The 13994-nt window shown below is 40.8% G+C and overlaps 1 protein-coding gene across 2 annotated transcripts in view; it reads right to left on the bottom strand.

Moving 5' to 3' along the window:
• Positions 1-13994, bottom strand: part of RGL1 (ral guanine nucleotide dissociation stimulator like 1) — a 291186-nt gene that overhangs the window by 88832 nt on the left and 188360 nt on the right. For both annotated transcript variants that reach the window (XM_047754302.1, XM_047754301.1), the window contains one exon: positions 7587-7795. In XM_047754302.1, coding sequence (XP_047610258.1) covers positions 7587-7795 — 209 coding nt within the window. The remainder of the gene's footprint in view (positions 1-7586; positions 7796-13994) is intronic.

Here is a 13994-nt window from a genome sequence, read left to right as displayed (position 1 = left end):
TAACCATTTTATATAAACCTGAGTTATAAATCTCATGACTAGAGGAGTTCCCGTCATGGTGCAGCAGAAACGAATCTGACTGGCATCCATGAGGACACAAGTTCAATCCCTGGCCTTGCTCAGTGGTTTAAGGATCCAGCGTTGCCATGAGCCATGGTGCAGGTCACAGATGTGGCTCGGATCCCGCATTGCTGTGGTGTAGGCCAGCGGCTACAGCTCTGATTAGACCCCTAGCCTGGGAACCTTCATATGCCACAGGTGCAGCCCTAAAAACACCAAATAAATAAATAAATCTCATGACTAAAAGAAAGACAGGAGAACTGCTTTCCCCATAAAATATTCTAAAACCCTGAAATGAAAGGGAAGCATATTTGGCACTTCTGACAAAATCTATGGAAATAAAATGTTTTCAGGTTTCACACGCAATTGCTTTATCCATGCTGTGGAGGAACTGGCTTCCCTGGCAAGGAAAGCTTCCCATTCTTGCCGGTTCCTGGTGCATCAGTTTTTACACATGAAGCTGTTACTACTTCAGGTGTCGAAAAATGTGGACTTAAGATAATATCCCAGTAGTAGTGATATATTTGCATAAATCCTCCCAGGTGTCTAGAGCCCTTCCCTCCACAAAGAATTCAATCTGCAAAGGAGTGGATTCAGGTCAGGGGATTTGGCCTGAGTACAGCACACCAACAGAAACACTCCAGACACACGGAATCAACAGGGACCTTGATGGCCCATGACCTATCTAACCACTGAGTGTCACTGGCCCAGCATCCAGTTTTATTTTGATACTATCCTCCTCCCACCCCAATCCTCTGGTATTGTCTCTGTTATAGAACCTAGCTCTTATATCTAAGGAGGGTGTCCATTTTTATCATACAACCTTACTCGTATGCTTATATAATGTTACTCTCGGCCATTAAGCATGAGAGGGCAGGAGTCAGGACTGGTTTTCCCCCATTATAGGCACAGTAGCTTGCAGAGTATGTGGCAGATATTAAACATCTGGTAAACACACTTTCGAAGGACCAATGAACAGGAGCACAGATGTTCAAATGAACTGCTCACAACGGTGTGAAGGGAAGATCGCGCAGGTAATGCAGTTTCCAAAGAAAATCCACTGAGATAGCAGAGGAAAGGATAGCTGAGCGGGATGGCCACATCACCCCTTCCTCTTTGAATGATACTAACAAATCAGGGGAGGTGATTAGTTTTGCCTGGAAAGAGCCTCCTAATTAGAAAAGAGGTAGGTTTTACTTCCAGCTCTGCCTCTTACTGACTGAATGCTTCTGAGCCTTCATTTTCTTATCTATAAACATGCAGGTAGCGATAAATGAACTGAGTAAGATAAAGGCAATCAAACATGGGTAAGAAACAAGTACAAAGACCCACTGGATGAATCTCCTCTCTGTGACCTAAGCAAGCAAATCCCAATCTGATTGGTCGGAAAAGCATCATGTTCATAGATGTCTTCGACCTTCAACCAGAAGCCCTCCACTGGAAGAGTCCACTTGAAATGAAGGTGTAATTCAGACCACTGCTCAGTCCTTTCCAAACTGTGGCCTGTGTGTCATTAGTGGCTTAGCAAAACTTCTGGAGACCTGGTTCACCCCATTCCACTTGTCCTTGTCGTCTGCTCATATCTGATATCAGAGGAATAAAGAACAATCCCCAAAAGAGCCCCAAAGTAGCTAATGTGACAGCTGTCCGAAGAAAAAGCTAACTATCTGTACAGACATTTCCTGGTTCCCAGTGAGGATCACTAGCTACAAAAAGGCTTCTCCCTACGTTTGAGGTTGGGTATTTTCAGTGGTATCTAACTTCCTCACCTTTTAATAGTATGTGAGGAGAATATATTTTTAAGTGAAATGTATGTTTCAAGTGAAAACAAATAAAACCTCAAAGCGCCAACACAAACAGCTAAACCGCAATTCAAAAACTTTCTCTAGGTTAAAAGGAAGTTAGTGAGCCCCTGAATTAACTGTGAGCCACAGGGAGAAGCACAGAAAAGAGGATTCCTTGTTAAGCACAGAAAACAGGATCATCCCAAGTAAGGCATAAAGCAGACACAAGGAATTAGCCACATACAACTTTGAACCACTGTCCACTGGTCAGTCACAAAGATTTACATCAGCAGGATAAAAAAAAAATTTTTTAGTGTTTTCAAATCACAGAAAGCAAACAGTTCCATATGAGAAAAGCCACATGATTGGAAGTCCTAAGAAAAATCAAAGCTTGACTTCAAATGTGCTTTTCTCTGGCAGGAAATGAATCTACCTTCAATGCATTCTTGACTGGTTAGGATCAGCACGTCCTATAATAACTTCATGGTGTTAATTTTACAAAGGATAAGCAGTCGACTCTCAAGAATCCAAGAGAAATCATTTTTAAAAGTCCTATCAGAACACCAGAGACCCTTAAACAAATCTACCACAATTTACTAATAAGAAAAGGTATATACCTAGCTTACCTTTAGAAAAGTAAGTAAGTTCATGCAACTCAGCTGCTTACCTCCCCATTACAGTCATTAAACCCCCAACAACAATTTAAGAACCCAGCGTTTAAGAGAATTTGCATTTTGGTTAAAATCAAACATTCAGCCACAAGCTCTAAGAGGGAGCAGAAAGTGGGGTGAGGAAGAAATACCCATGTTGAAGTCTGTACATGGACAAGTCCAGATTTCTACAGAGGAAGCAAAGTAATAAGATTTATTTCTCTGAATTTCTATAGACTACATCAGTGTTTCATCTTAAGTAGTTGTCTACTTTTTTCCCCAACGTAATTATCTTTCTCAGTAGAATATTAAGCTCTCAGGGGTGGATCCCAGTTCTGCAGGGCCAGCATATGTAATTTGCAGGGTCCTTATCATATTCATAATGAATATAAATTATGTAGAGGGCACTGCAAGTGAGGGGCCCTGAAAGTTAGGTACCAGCAGCTTTGCAGTAAATTCACCACAATGGTGAGAACTTAACAAGTCTCACATTTCAGCTTCATCCATACGGTCTCTTGCAGAACACTGGGTACCTTATAGACATTCAATACGTGTGGATTCCACTCATGTCAGAATCAAACAAAGGAACAGACTATGAGATTAAATTCAAGGTCGAGTCTTGGCCCATCTAAATGGTTCAAGATATATCTTAACTCTTCATTCAGTTATCCCCGAAATTATAAAGTCAAGTTATCCCTTAAACCCAAGTTAAATGTAATTTGAATCCGTGTTGATTCTGTTCTTTAACAGCTGTCATCTAGTAATATTTTAAAAATCTAAAAATGTCTACCCACTATGATAGGAAAACAAACAGGATTTGGTGTTTAAAATCATCAAGTAAAAGCTGGATGTACATGAGTCACAGACTAAACAATCTCGTTCCTGTGTGTATGTCCACTATTTAAGATGAGTGGCTGGAGTTCACGTGTACTCCTTTGCTGACTGTGGACATCTGTGGCCTGTTATCAATGGCATTGCCCCATAAGAAGAGGTTAGCATTCCAAAGGAAACTTGTAGGAGTTTTTGATGTGTTGACCTATTTCCTGCCAATAGTTAGCATGCTGAGTCCTCTTTATAAATATGAAATAGCAAAAAGAAAAATCATATAATTCTTCAGGTCTCTTTGTAGGTGGGAGGTATTATACAAATGAACAAACTGTGAAAGAAATGATTCACTAATCCCACAGGTTTATACTCCAGGCTTAATAATTTAAGTACTGCTGGAGTTCCTGTCATGGCTCAGTGGTTAACGAATCCGACTAGGAACCATGAGGTTGAGGGTTTGATCCCTGGCCTCGCTCAGTGGGTTAAGGATCCGGCGTTGCCATGAGCTGTGGTGTAGGTTGCACACGCGGCTCGGATCCCAAGTTGCTGTGGCTCTGGCGTAGGCCGGTAGCTACAGCTCTGATTCGACCCCTAGCCTGGGAACCTCCATATGCCACAGGAGCAGGCCAAGAAATGGCAAAAAAGACAAATAATAATAATAACAACAAGAATAATAACAATAATTTAAGTACTGCTATGCAAAAAAACTATACAACTTGTGTCCCTACGCTTGTCCACCTGTGCTGAAGCCCGGATCTTAACAGGATCAATGCATAAGAAAGGAGAGACATCTTGTGACTATTCCTGAATATGAACATGTGAATAACTGAGTCAAATGCTCTTACTCTACATGCACCTATGAGGACAATATCTAGAGAAAAACTCACTTATCAATAACCTTATTCCCACTGTAAGAGAACTTGATCGTTAGAGGCCTTTCTTAAGAGTGATAGACATCACTGCATAAAAAGAATTTTTAATGTCTTCCAAAAAAAGAACATTTGCATACGATTTTTTTTTTTGTCTTTTTGTTGTTGTTGCTATTTCTTGGGCCGCTCCCACGGCATATGGAGGTTCCCAGGTTAGGGGTTGAATCGGAGCTGTAGCCACCAGCCTACTCCAGAGCCATAGCAATGCGGGATCCGAGCTGTGTCTGCAACCTACACCACAGCTCAACCCACTGGGCAAGGGCAGGGACCGAACCCGCAACCTCATGGTTCCTAGTCGGATTCGTTAACCACTGCGCCACGATGGGAACTCCTGCATACGATTTTTAAAACCAAGGGACAAATGAGGAAAAAATATTTCCAACATTTAAACAAAAAAAATAATTTTGTCAAAATATGAAATTATAATTAGATGATCAATAATTAAAAAGTCCAAAATAAAAATCCATAAAGGATATGAAAAGAGAGTTTGCCGAAAACACACAAATGCCTTAGTAAGTACTTTTAAATATGCTAATCCTCACTCATAAGTGTAAGAAACAAAAATAGAAAAGCTATGAGCTACTTTTCAGTGGACAGATCCCAGTAGAGATGGTTTTGATGGTAGAGATGAAAATTCCCACAGCTGGAAGCGTGCAGGAAAAGCAAAGGAACAGACACTCCCATTCTCTCTGGACAGGAACGTGGTTGGTGCAACTTTCTGGAGGGCAGTCTGGCAGTATCTTCCACATTTTAAAATATTTATATATTTTGACCTATTAATCTTTTTTTTTTTTTTTGTCTTTTTAGAGGTGTACCCGCAACATATGGAAGTTCCCAGGCTAGGGGTCAAATCAGAGCTACAGCTGCCGGCCTACACAACTTCAGATCCTTAAGCCACTGAGCAAGGGCAGGGATCAAACCCACATCCTCATGGTTACTAGTCAGATTCATTACCACTGAGCCGTAACGGGAACTCCTCCGTCAGTCTTCTATGGAATTATCCTGCAGAATTCTCAAACATGTACTTAGAAAATATAAACTCAAAAGACACTCTTTGCAGGATTGTTTAAAAGATTAAAAACAGGAGTTCCCGTCGTGGCGCAGTGGTTAACGAATCCGACTAGGAACCATGAGGTTGCGGGTTCGGTCCCTGCCCTTGCTCAGTGGGTTGACGATCCGGCATTGCCGTGAGCTGTGGTGTAGGTTGCAGACACGGCTCGGATCCCGCGTTGCTGTGGCTCTGGCATAGGCCAGTGGCTACAGCTCTGACGCGACCCCTAGCCTGGGAACCTCCATATGCTGTGGGAGCGGCCCAAAGAAATAGCAAAAAGACAAAAAAAAAAAAAAAAGATTAAAAAAAAACAAAAAAAACTAGATCAAGCTTAACTGTCCAACCACAGAATAACCCATTGAATAAATACCATAAATCCACTAAAAAGAATATAGTAAATCTATGATTTTTAAAATAACAATAACTTAACATTTCTTGAGCTTTCAATATGCTAGCCACTGTTCTAAGCCCTTGATATATGCTAAGTATCTTACTGAGTAAAAAAATCTCCAAGATTATTGTAGAACAAACTATGCACTATGATTGTACTTATACTGTAAATATATGATAAATGTCATATGTAAATAAAAATATATAAATACACATGTATATACACCCAGAAAAACTGGGAATAATATAAAAGGAATGGTTTACAATTGTTATCTAGGAAGAATGGGACTGGGAATTGGACTTAGGGAATTAGAAATTTTTACTTTAATTTTTTACTTTTTATTTTCATAATTTTCTCAATTTTTGGAACTTTTCACTCTACAAGGACTATTTCTATTTTTAAAATGTCAAGGTGTATTCTCTGCCTAATTAGATTATAGTCTGTTTAATTTTTTTTCTCCCTCTCTCTCTCTTTCTATATATATACTTCTTTCTCTTCTTTTCTTTTTTTTTCCATTTTTGGCTGCCCTGCGGCATATGGAGTTCCTTAGCCAGGGATCAGATCTGAGCCTTAGTTGCAACCTAAGCCACAGCTGCAGCAATGCCAGATCCTTTACCCACTGTGCCGGGCCAGGGATCGAACCTGTGTCCCAGCACTCCCAAGATGCCTGTGATCCCATTGCACCACAGCAGGAACTACTACTTCCACATGTTTTTAAAAACCTAATGTCATTTAGCAATGTGACCAACATTAGTGTTTCTTCTTATACCCTTCTATTGTACAAGAACTTTTAACATAAGCACCTATTACTTTCAAATTTTAAAAATCTAGTAAAAAATCAATATTCACTAACTCCAACAAAAACACCCTATCTCACTTCCTTCCTGATGCAGGAAACCCCATAATACAAGGATTTAGATGAGCACTCTAACAACTGTTTGGCTGACAGTTTTCTTCCCTCCAATATCAAGTCAATTTAATAATATTTTTCAAAAACTCAAGTTTCATTATAAATAAAACAAAAATAGAACTACAACTATCAATACAAATAGAAATACAACTATCAATGTGTGAATTATAATGTGCACTGTTCTAGTTATTCCATGTTAACACATGACTCAACAGAGTTAGGATGCTATTTGTGTGCATGTACATAATGCAGATAAGACATGGTGATTATTAATACTTATCCAACAATATGATCAAAAATTCATGTTCACTAGCTGTTTCCCACTACTGACTCCATACTTGACACATTTAGCACATTTAGTCTTCTTTTTTTTTTTTAGGGCCACACCCACAGCATATGGGGGTTTCCAGGCTAGGGGTCGCATGGGAGTTATAGCTGCCGGCCTACACCACAGCCATGGCAACACGGGATCCAAGCCACGTCCGTGACGTACACCACAGCTCGCAGCAACGCCAGATCCTTAACCCACAGAACGAGGCCAGGGATCGAACCCAAGTCTTCATGAATCCTAGTCAGGTTCATTACCACAGGAGCCACAACAGGAACGAACTCTAAGTACATTTAATTCTTACAACAACCTAGTAAGATTCCTGGTTAATGGATTATTTACTGGAATTATATTATAAAAATATGGAGAAAATTTTAGAGTGGCAAGTAGTAAGCGAAATCTATAAAAAGCTGAGTCTAGATTTATACGTACTCCTACCTCTTTTATAGATTTTTATGAGATAGTTTTACCAGAAATAGACTGAGAAGAGACTCCTGAATGATCGTCATGCCTTTTGTTCCAAAGGTCATTCCTTGCGCTTCATCCTTCCTCATGCATCTCTCTCAGCACACCAACCACAGGGATCCAGAACCTTCTGCCTCCACTCTGCAAACAGCCTGACATTTCTGTCCCCTCTCACACGCCTTCAGATCCTTACCTGTCCAGCAGCAGCTCCAGCACTTCTTTAGTGGAGGCGAAGCCTCTATATGTTGACAGGAAGATGCTGATATAGGTAAAATCATTGTCCCCAAAAGCTGTCAGCAGGTTCTCCACAAGCTTCTCCAAGGTGCCAGCTTTTATGGTCCTGATCTTACAGGTCTCATACTGACTGACGGTATGTCCCGGAGGCAGCTGGTCCCCTTCAACCTGCACAATAAATTCATGATTACGATCAGGATGAATGACTCCCTAAAGCAAAACTGAAAACACTCAAGTAGTTGAAGCATAGCCCGTCATGTTTTCCTTTGCTCTTATTTGATTTTTCTACCAGTCAGGGAAGGCCATCCTCTCACCTGTGAGTGGGGCAGGGTGGGATGGTGGTAGAGACGTGTGGCGGCAGGTGGTATGTGTGTTCCCTTCTTCTCTGGAAGCAGAGCTATTACTTCCTAAAGGCTGCATCTGCTTCTACTTGCTTCCCTACCAAGAACTGGGTTGCTGGCATATTCTGTCAAGAATGTTTTCTATGACCCCAGGATCTAGTTGAGCAAATGCTGTCAATCATTGCCTTTGTATTGTTCCATGCTAAGTTTGCAAACTCATTCTCAAAGACAGCCCCTACCAGGGTGTGCTGGAACCAATCCACGCTGGCTTGGGAGAGCTGAATGTTAAATTCTTACATTTGTGTGAGCCAGCTGACATCATGTTGATAGCTTGAAAAAAGAATCAGCCATAGGAGGAATATGTTCTCCACAGACATTCAGGGAAATCTGATGTTCTTCAGTCTACGGGAGGCAATACGCTTTCTGATTCAATATCATCAGTAACCAACAGAGTTGGCTGAGAAGTGGCTGTGCCAAGCAGACCTTGGGTAATTTTTGATGAGCAATGGAAAGGGTAGGTGAAAGCATGACCCTTGCCTTCCACAGATTTGCAAGGTACAAGAGAAGACATTTAATCAGGAAAAGCAGCTATCACAGGAAAACTGGGAATAACTGGGTAGACATAATTCACCTCGAAGACATAAAGCACAATACATAAGAACTGATTAGTGATAAAATCTGTGAAGCTTACAAATTGACTATGGGAGTTCCTGTTGCGGCTCAGCAGGTTAAGAACCCAGCTAGTATCCATGAGGATGTGGGTTCCATCCCTGGCTTCACTCAGTGGGTTAAGGATCTGGCATTGCCCAAGAGCTGTGGTGCTGGTTGCAAATGCAGCTTGGATCTAGCATTGCTGTGGCTGTGGCGTAGGCTGGCAGCTGCAGCTCCAATTCAACCCCTAGCCTGGGAACTTCCATGTGCTGTGGGTGTGCCCTTTAAAAAAAAAATTTGACTATGAAGAAAGAGAATTAAACTGAAGAAAAATATGCATGCCTTATATTCTACAATAAACCTGTGCCTAACACATTACATAGTGATGCAATTTTCAAAGTTAACCTGTCCTTCCTAGGCACTAGGGGAGACCAACCTACAGAGAAGATCTTTTTCTAAAGCAAATACTCATTCTGAAAGCCATCACCAGGTGATGTCTCTGAATTCTATGTCTGAATCGTTTTAGATCAGATTTTCCTAAATGGAAATTATCAGACATGTGAAAATTAAAGAAGAGGAGCAAACGAGAGAGAACCAAATCTCTAAATGATGACATGGAGCTTCCTACGTAGCATGCTTGCTTCTTCTTCACCTGGCCTGCCTGAAATTAAACCACTGGAAGGAAAATAGCAGGCAAGATTGCTTTTCGTGAGACCAAAGTGGAGGCAACCCCTTGAAGAAGGGCTTAGACCAGCTTAACATCATCGTGGTTAACTGCTAGCAGGAATTAATATTAAGACTCCAGCCTATGTGATGGATGACTTGATTTCTTTTTTTAATTTTTGAAAGATACTTTTTCTTCACTAAGGCAAGGGTTCTGCTTCAGGAGAAATACCAAATGTTTCCTTAGGCCTCTTAGGCCTCCTGACTCAGATCATGGCCTAATGATTATTCTTAAATACTCTGTATATAGCTTTAGAACAGGCCTGATAGTAGCCATCTGTCTCCCAGGAGCTTCTTTAACTGGCAACAACAAAGGAAAAAGATACATGGTTTCAAAGCCGAATTATGTTTCTAATTCCTTGGTACAGTGTTGTCCTAAGGGTGTGCAATAAAGCACCAGATCCAAAGGTCCTGTGGTCAAGTTTGGGGGCTATAGAGTGAAAGTCCAATTGATTTCTTTCCTGAAGAATTTCTTAAAGTCTTTAATAAGCTAACATGTTATGAAACTCCAAGAGAAGGTTTATGACATTTCCTAATGGGCTTCCCTTGAGTCTCAGAGCCTCCTGCATTACATTAGAATGAACCCATTTTGGAAAATGTTAGCTTCGTAAGTCACTCTGATGTGTTTAAAATTTAATTCACATTTGCCATTGTTCATTGAAAGACAAGTCAAAACATTATAAAATAAAATGCTAGTTTTTATCTTCAAGCATTTATATTCCTTCGATCTCTTTTTTAATACCAAAGTTTCAGGATATTGTGTGTGTTCTACTTTGTCACCTCAAAAGATCTGGTCAAAATAATTATCATCCTGATAATACTAACAAGAAGTTAATTAAGTATACCTCAATGTCAAATGTTACCAACAGCAACCAAAAGAACTTCTCAATTTCGAGTGCTGGTTTTTTTTTTTTTTTGTCTTTTTGCTATTTCTTTGGGCCACTCTTGCAGCATATGGAGGTTCCCAGGCTAGGGGTCGAATCGGAGCTGTAGCCGCCGGCCTACACCAGAGCCACAGCAACACCAGAGCCACAGCAACGTGGAATCCGAGCCAAGTCTGCAACCTACACTACAGCTCACGGCAATGCCGGATTGTTAACCCACTGAGCAAAGGCAGGGATCGAACCCGCAACCTCAGAGTTCCTAGTCGGATTCGTTAACCACTGCGCCACGACGGGAACTCCTGGAGTGCTGGTTCTAAATCGAGCTTCCTTACCTGATGACAATGTCAAGGTTCCCTTACTGAACAATTTCCTAAGTGGATGATTCTCATTTTACTCACAAGGCAAATTCCACTTTAAATCTTTTCTTACTGAAAGCATGACTATTTAAAAGAGCTAATTTTTTCCTAAGCATTGATGTAGCCAAAAATTCAAACACAGAGAAAAACGCTTGTCAAAGACCCTGATGAAGTGGGTCCCTTTTCCTGCCAGAAAGCAGATTTGGCGGGAAGCCAAGGTTCTCCCTTGGGAATGGAATCCTGTTCCTCGTTAACCCAGTCGCTTCCTTTTAGTCCTCCTTTTCTTCTGAGAAAGATCTCAGTAGGCTTGCCTAACCTCCGTTAGTGCCTTTCGCGGTTTCTGTTCCTCAGTGTTTGCATCTGTACCTTAGGAAGAACTATGTTGGAGCTAAGAGAATGGCTAAAGAAATATTTTGAATATTTGTACTTTAAATTTTTTTTCCTCTAAATGCAGTGAATGAGCATTAACGCCAGCATCATAAAATGAAATACAGGAATTGCTCTGACCCCTAAAAATCATTCTCACAGAAATGAACAATTCACATTAAGGTGCCACAGCACATGCTTAATATCATTTTCTGTACACTGGCTAATAAGCACCCTGATATCTATTCGCTACAGCAAGGGCACAACCAGATTTTCTGACGAGTTTTCATGTACCAGCATTCTAACAAAATACATTGGTGGGGGGAATAAAAATTTTGTTAATTACCTGCTTGTTATTGAAATTGAAGGACAAAACTACACAAATGTAAAACAGGAAAAACATCCTATTGCCTTAGGGTCAGACTGGGGAAGCTAAAATTTTAGCTTCGTTTTTATAGCAAAATATTTAATAGTTACATGATCTTTTCAAGAGACTTTAGGATTTGTTTTTGTTTGTAATATCTCAATACCTTTGAACTCTAGTAAAAAAGAAAAATTGGAAGAGGTGGGGAATGGGGGGGCGGGGGGAGCCTTGGCAAACAAGTGTTTAATAAGCCAGACTCAGAGGGCAAGAGGGCTGAGCCTATCCTCTGGGTGAGCACGCTAACAGGAAACAGCCCAATCTGGATTGAATCAGAGACCATCGCCTTACTGACAAGATCATGATACCGAGGCCACAAAAATGCTTCATGATTGTTTTTCTGGCCAATCCCTCTGCCATTAGAATTCAGCTTTTCTTAAGAGAACATGTCTGACTCCTAGGGGGCAAACATCTAAAACCCTGCCCAACTGTCCCAGCCATGGAATTTCCATAATTACTGATTTTGACATGAGGGGGACAGGAGAAAGAGAATGTGAGAGATGAAATGTGCCATATTTCAATTCTGTTTCCAGTCATTGAGAAATAGACTCTTTCACCTTCTAAAACATAAACTGCTCACAACTTGAGTGTTTCTGATTTGAAGGAAAAAAAAATTCCCTTCAATCAAAATAATCCTTTAGTCATTTGATACTTTAACAGGGAAAGTGTTAAGTAAACAACCTCATTAGATTGGAGACAGTATGAAGCCCTTCTCCAAGCCATGCTTAATCTTCAGTACATCAGTCCTCCAGCATCCTGGCCCGAGCAGAAATGTAAATAATGAGCTCTTCCAGTCATTACTCCCTTAGAAAATCTAAAACCCAGACCCAATGTTTTACAGACTGTTAGAATAGGAGTTCCAATTGTGGCTCAGCGGGTTATAAACTTGATTAGCATCCATGAGGATGCAGATTCTACCCCTGGCTTCACTCAGTGGGTTAAGGATCTGGCGTTGCCGTGAGCTGTGGTGTAGGTCGCAGACGTGGCTTAGATCCTGCGTTGCTATGGCTCTGGTGTGGGCTGGCAGCTCTGCAGCTCCAATTCAGCCCTAAGCCTGGGAGCTTCCATATGCTGAGGGTACAGCCCTAAAAAGCAAAAAAAAAAAAAAAAAAAAAAAGAATAACATGTTGCTGCTGTATAGCACAGGGAATTCTATCCAATATTCCCTGACAATCTATATGGGCAAAGAATCTGAAAAAGAATGAATGTGTGTGTATGTATAAGTGAATACTTTGTTGCAAAAGCAGAAATTATCGCAACATTGTAAATCAACTGTACTTTAATAAAACTTTAAAAATAATTTTTTAAAAAAAGGATAGCACATTCCTATCTCTATATTCATTCCAAACACCAAAGGTATTTTTTGTCTTTTTTAAGGGCCATACCTGCAGCATATGGAAGTTCCCAGGCTAGCAGTCAAATCAGATCTACACTGCCGGCCGACGCCACAGCCACAACAATGCCAGACCCAAGCCACATCTGTGACCTATGCCGCAGCTTGTGGCAATGCTGGATCCTTAACCCACTGAGCAAGGTCAGGGATTAAATCCTCATGGATACTAGTTAGGCTCTTAACCTGCTGAGCTGCAAAAGGAATTTCCCACGCACACACTGAAGGTAATTTTATATTCCCTCTTCAAATGCCCTATAACCACCACAGTATAGGAAGTGCCATGAAATGACTCACAGATAAGCTATGCTCATCTATACACCAAATATGCATAGATTAAATGTCCTTGCCCATGCAAAGGAAAGACATGTGTATGTAATGGCACGGCCCTGGCATTAAAGGCAAGGCCAGTGCATCTGAGTATAGACAGCTATGTACACAGGGACACTCAGAGTGTAAATCACAGGCTATACAAACCCCTAGGGCATGTGATACCACACTCAGCGTGAGCGTCTGCATCATGTGGACTTCCACTTTGGGTGTCAACTAACTTTTTTTGCTAGGTTTGGGTTGCCAAGATGCCTAATTAAATTTTAATTTCAGAAAGATAGTAAGTGAATAATTTGGAAACATAAGTATGTCCCATGCAGTATTTAGAACCTACTCATACTGGAAAATTATTTGTTGTTTATCAGAATTTTCAAATTAACTTGGCATCCTATAGTTTCATTTGCTAAGTCTGGCAACCCTATGCTAAGCGCATATAAAGAGTACAGAATAGATCTCTCATGTATTTGTCTATCTATTCAGCCACACACTAATGAAACAGTACCATACACCAGGCACTGCACAAGGCAGGACAGATAGAAACATAAATAGCATGAGTTCCAACACCCAGGGTGTTCAGTCAGACTGAGGAAACAGACATAAAAGAAACTACTATAACACAATATGAATAAAATGGCAGAGAGATAGGCAGATATCCTGGAAGAACCAGGAGGGACCCAACACAGAGACAGCATCTGATAGCGACTAGAAAGATAATGGTGCCACCCATATGAAAGGAAATTGAGGAGGGGAAGCCAGATTTTTGTGGAGCAGAGGCACTGAATTCTACTTTAGACATGCAGAAGTTGAAGTATCTTTGGGATTTTCCAATGGGACAGTCCAACAGGCAGTCAGAATCCAAAAACTGGGGAGAGGGGTCTAAGATAGAAATATGTAGGAGTTGCATC

Source organism: Phacochoerus africanus, chromosome 11 (assembly GCF_016906955.1).
Source record: "Phacochoerus africanus isolate WHEZ1 chromosome 11, ROS_Pafr_v1, whole genome shotgun sequence".
Taxonomy (NCBI): domain Eukaryota; kingdom Metazoa; phylum Chordata; class Mammalia; order Artiodactyla; family Suidae; genus Phacochoerus; species Phacochoerus africanus.
Note: the sequence above shows the minus strand (reverse complement) of the source record. Positions and strands in the feature narration are given on the sequence as shown.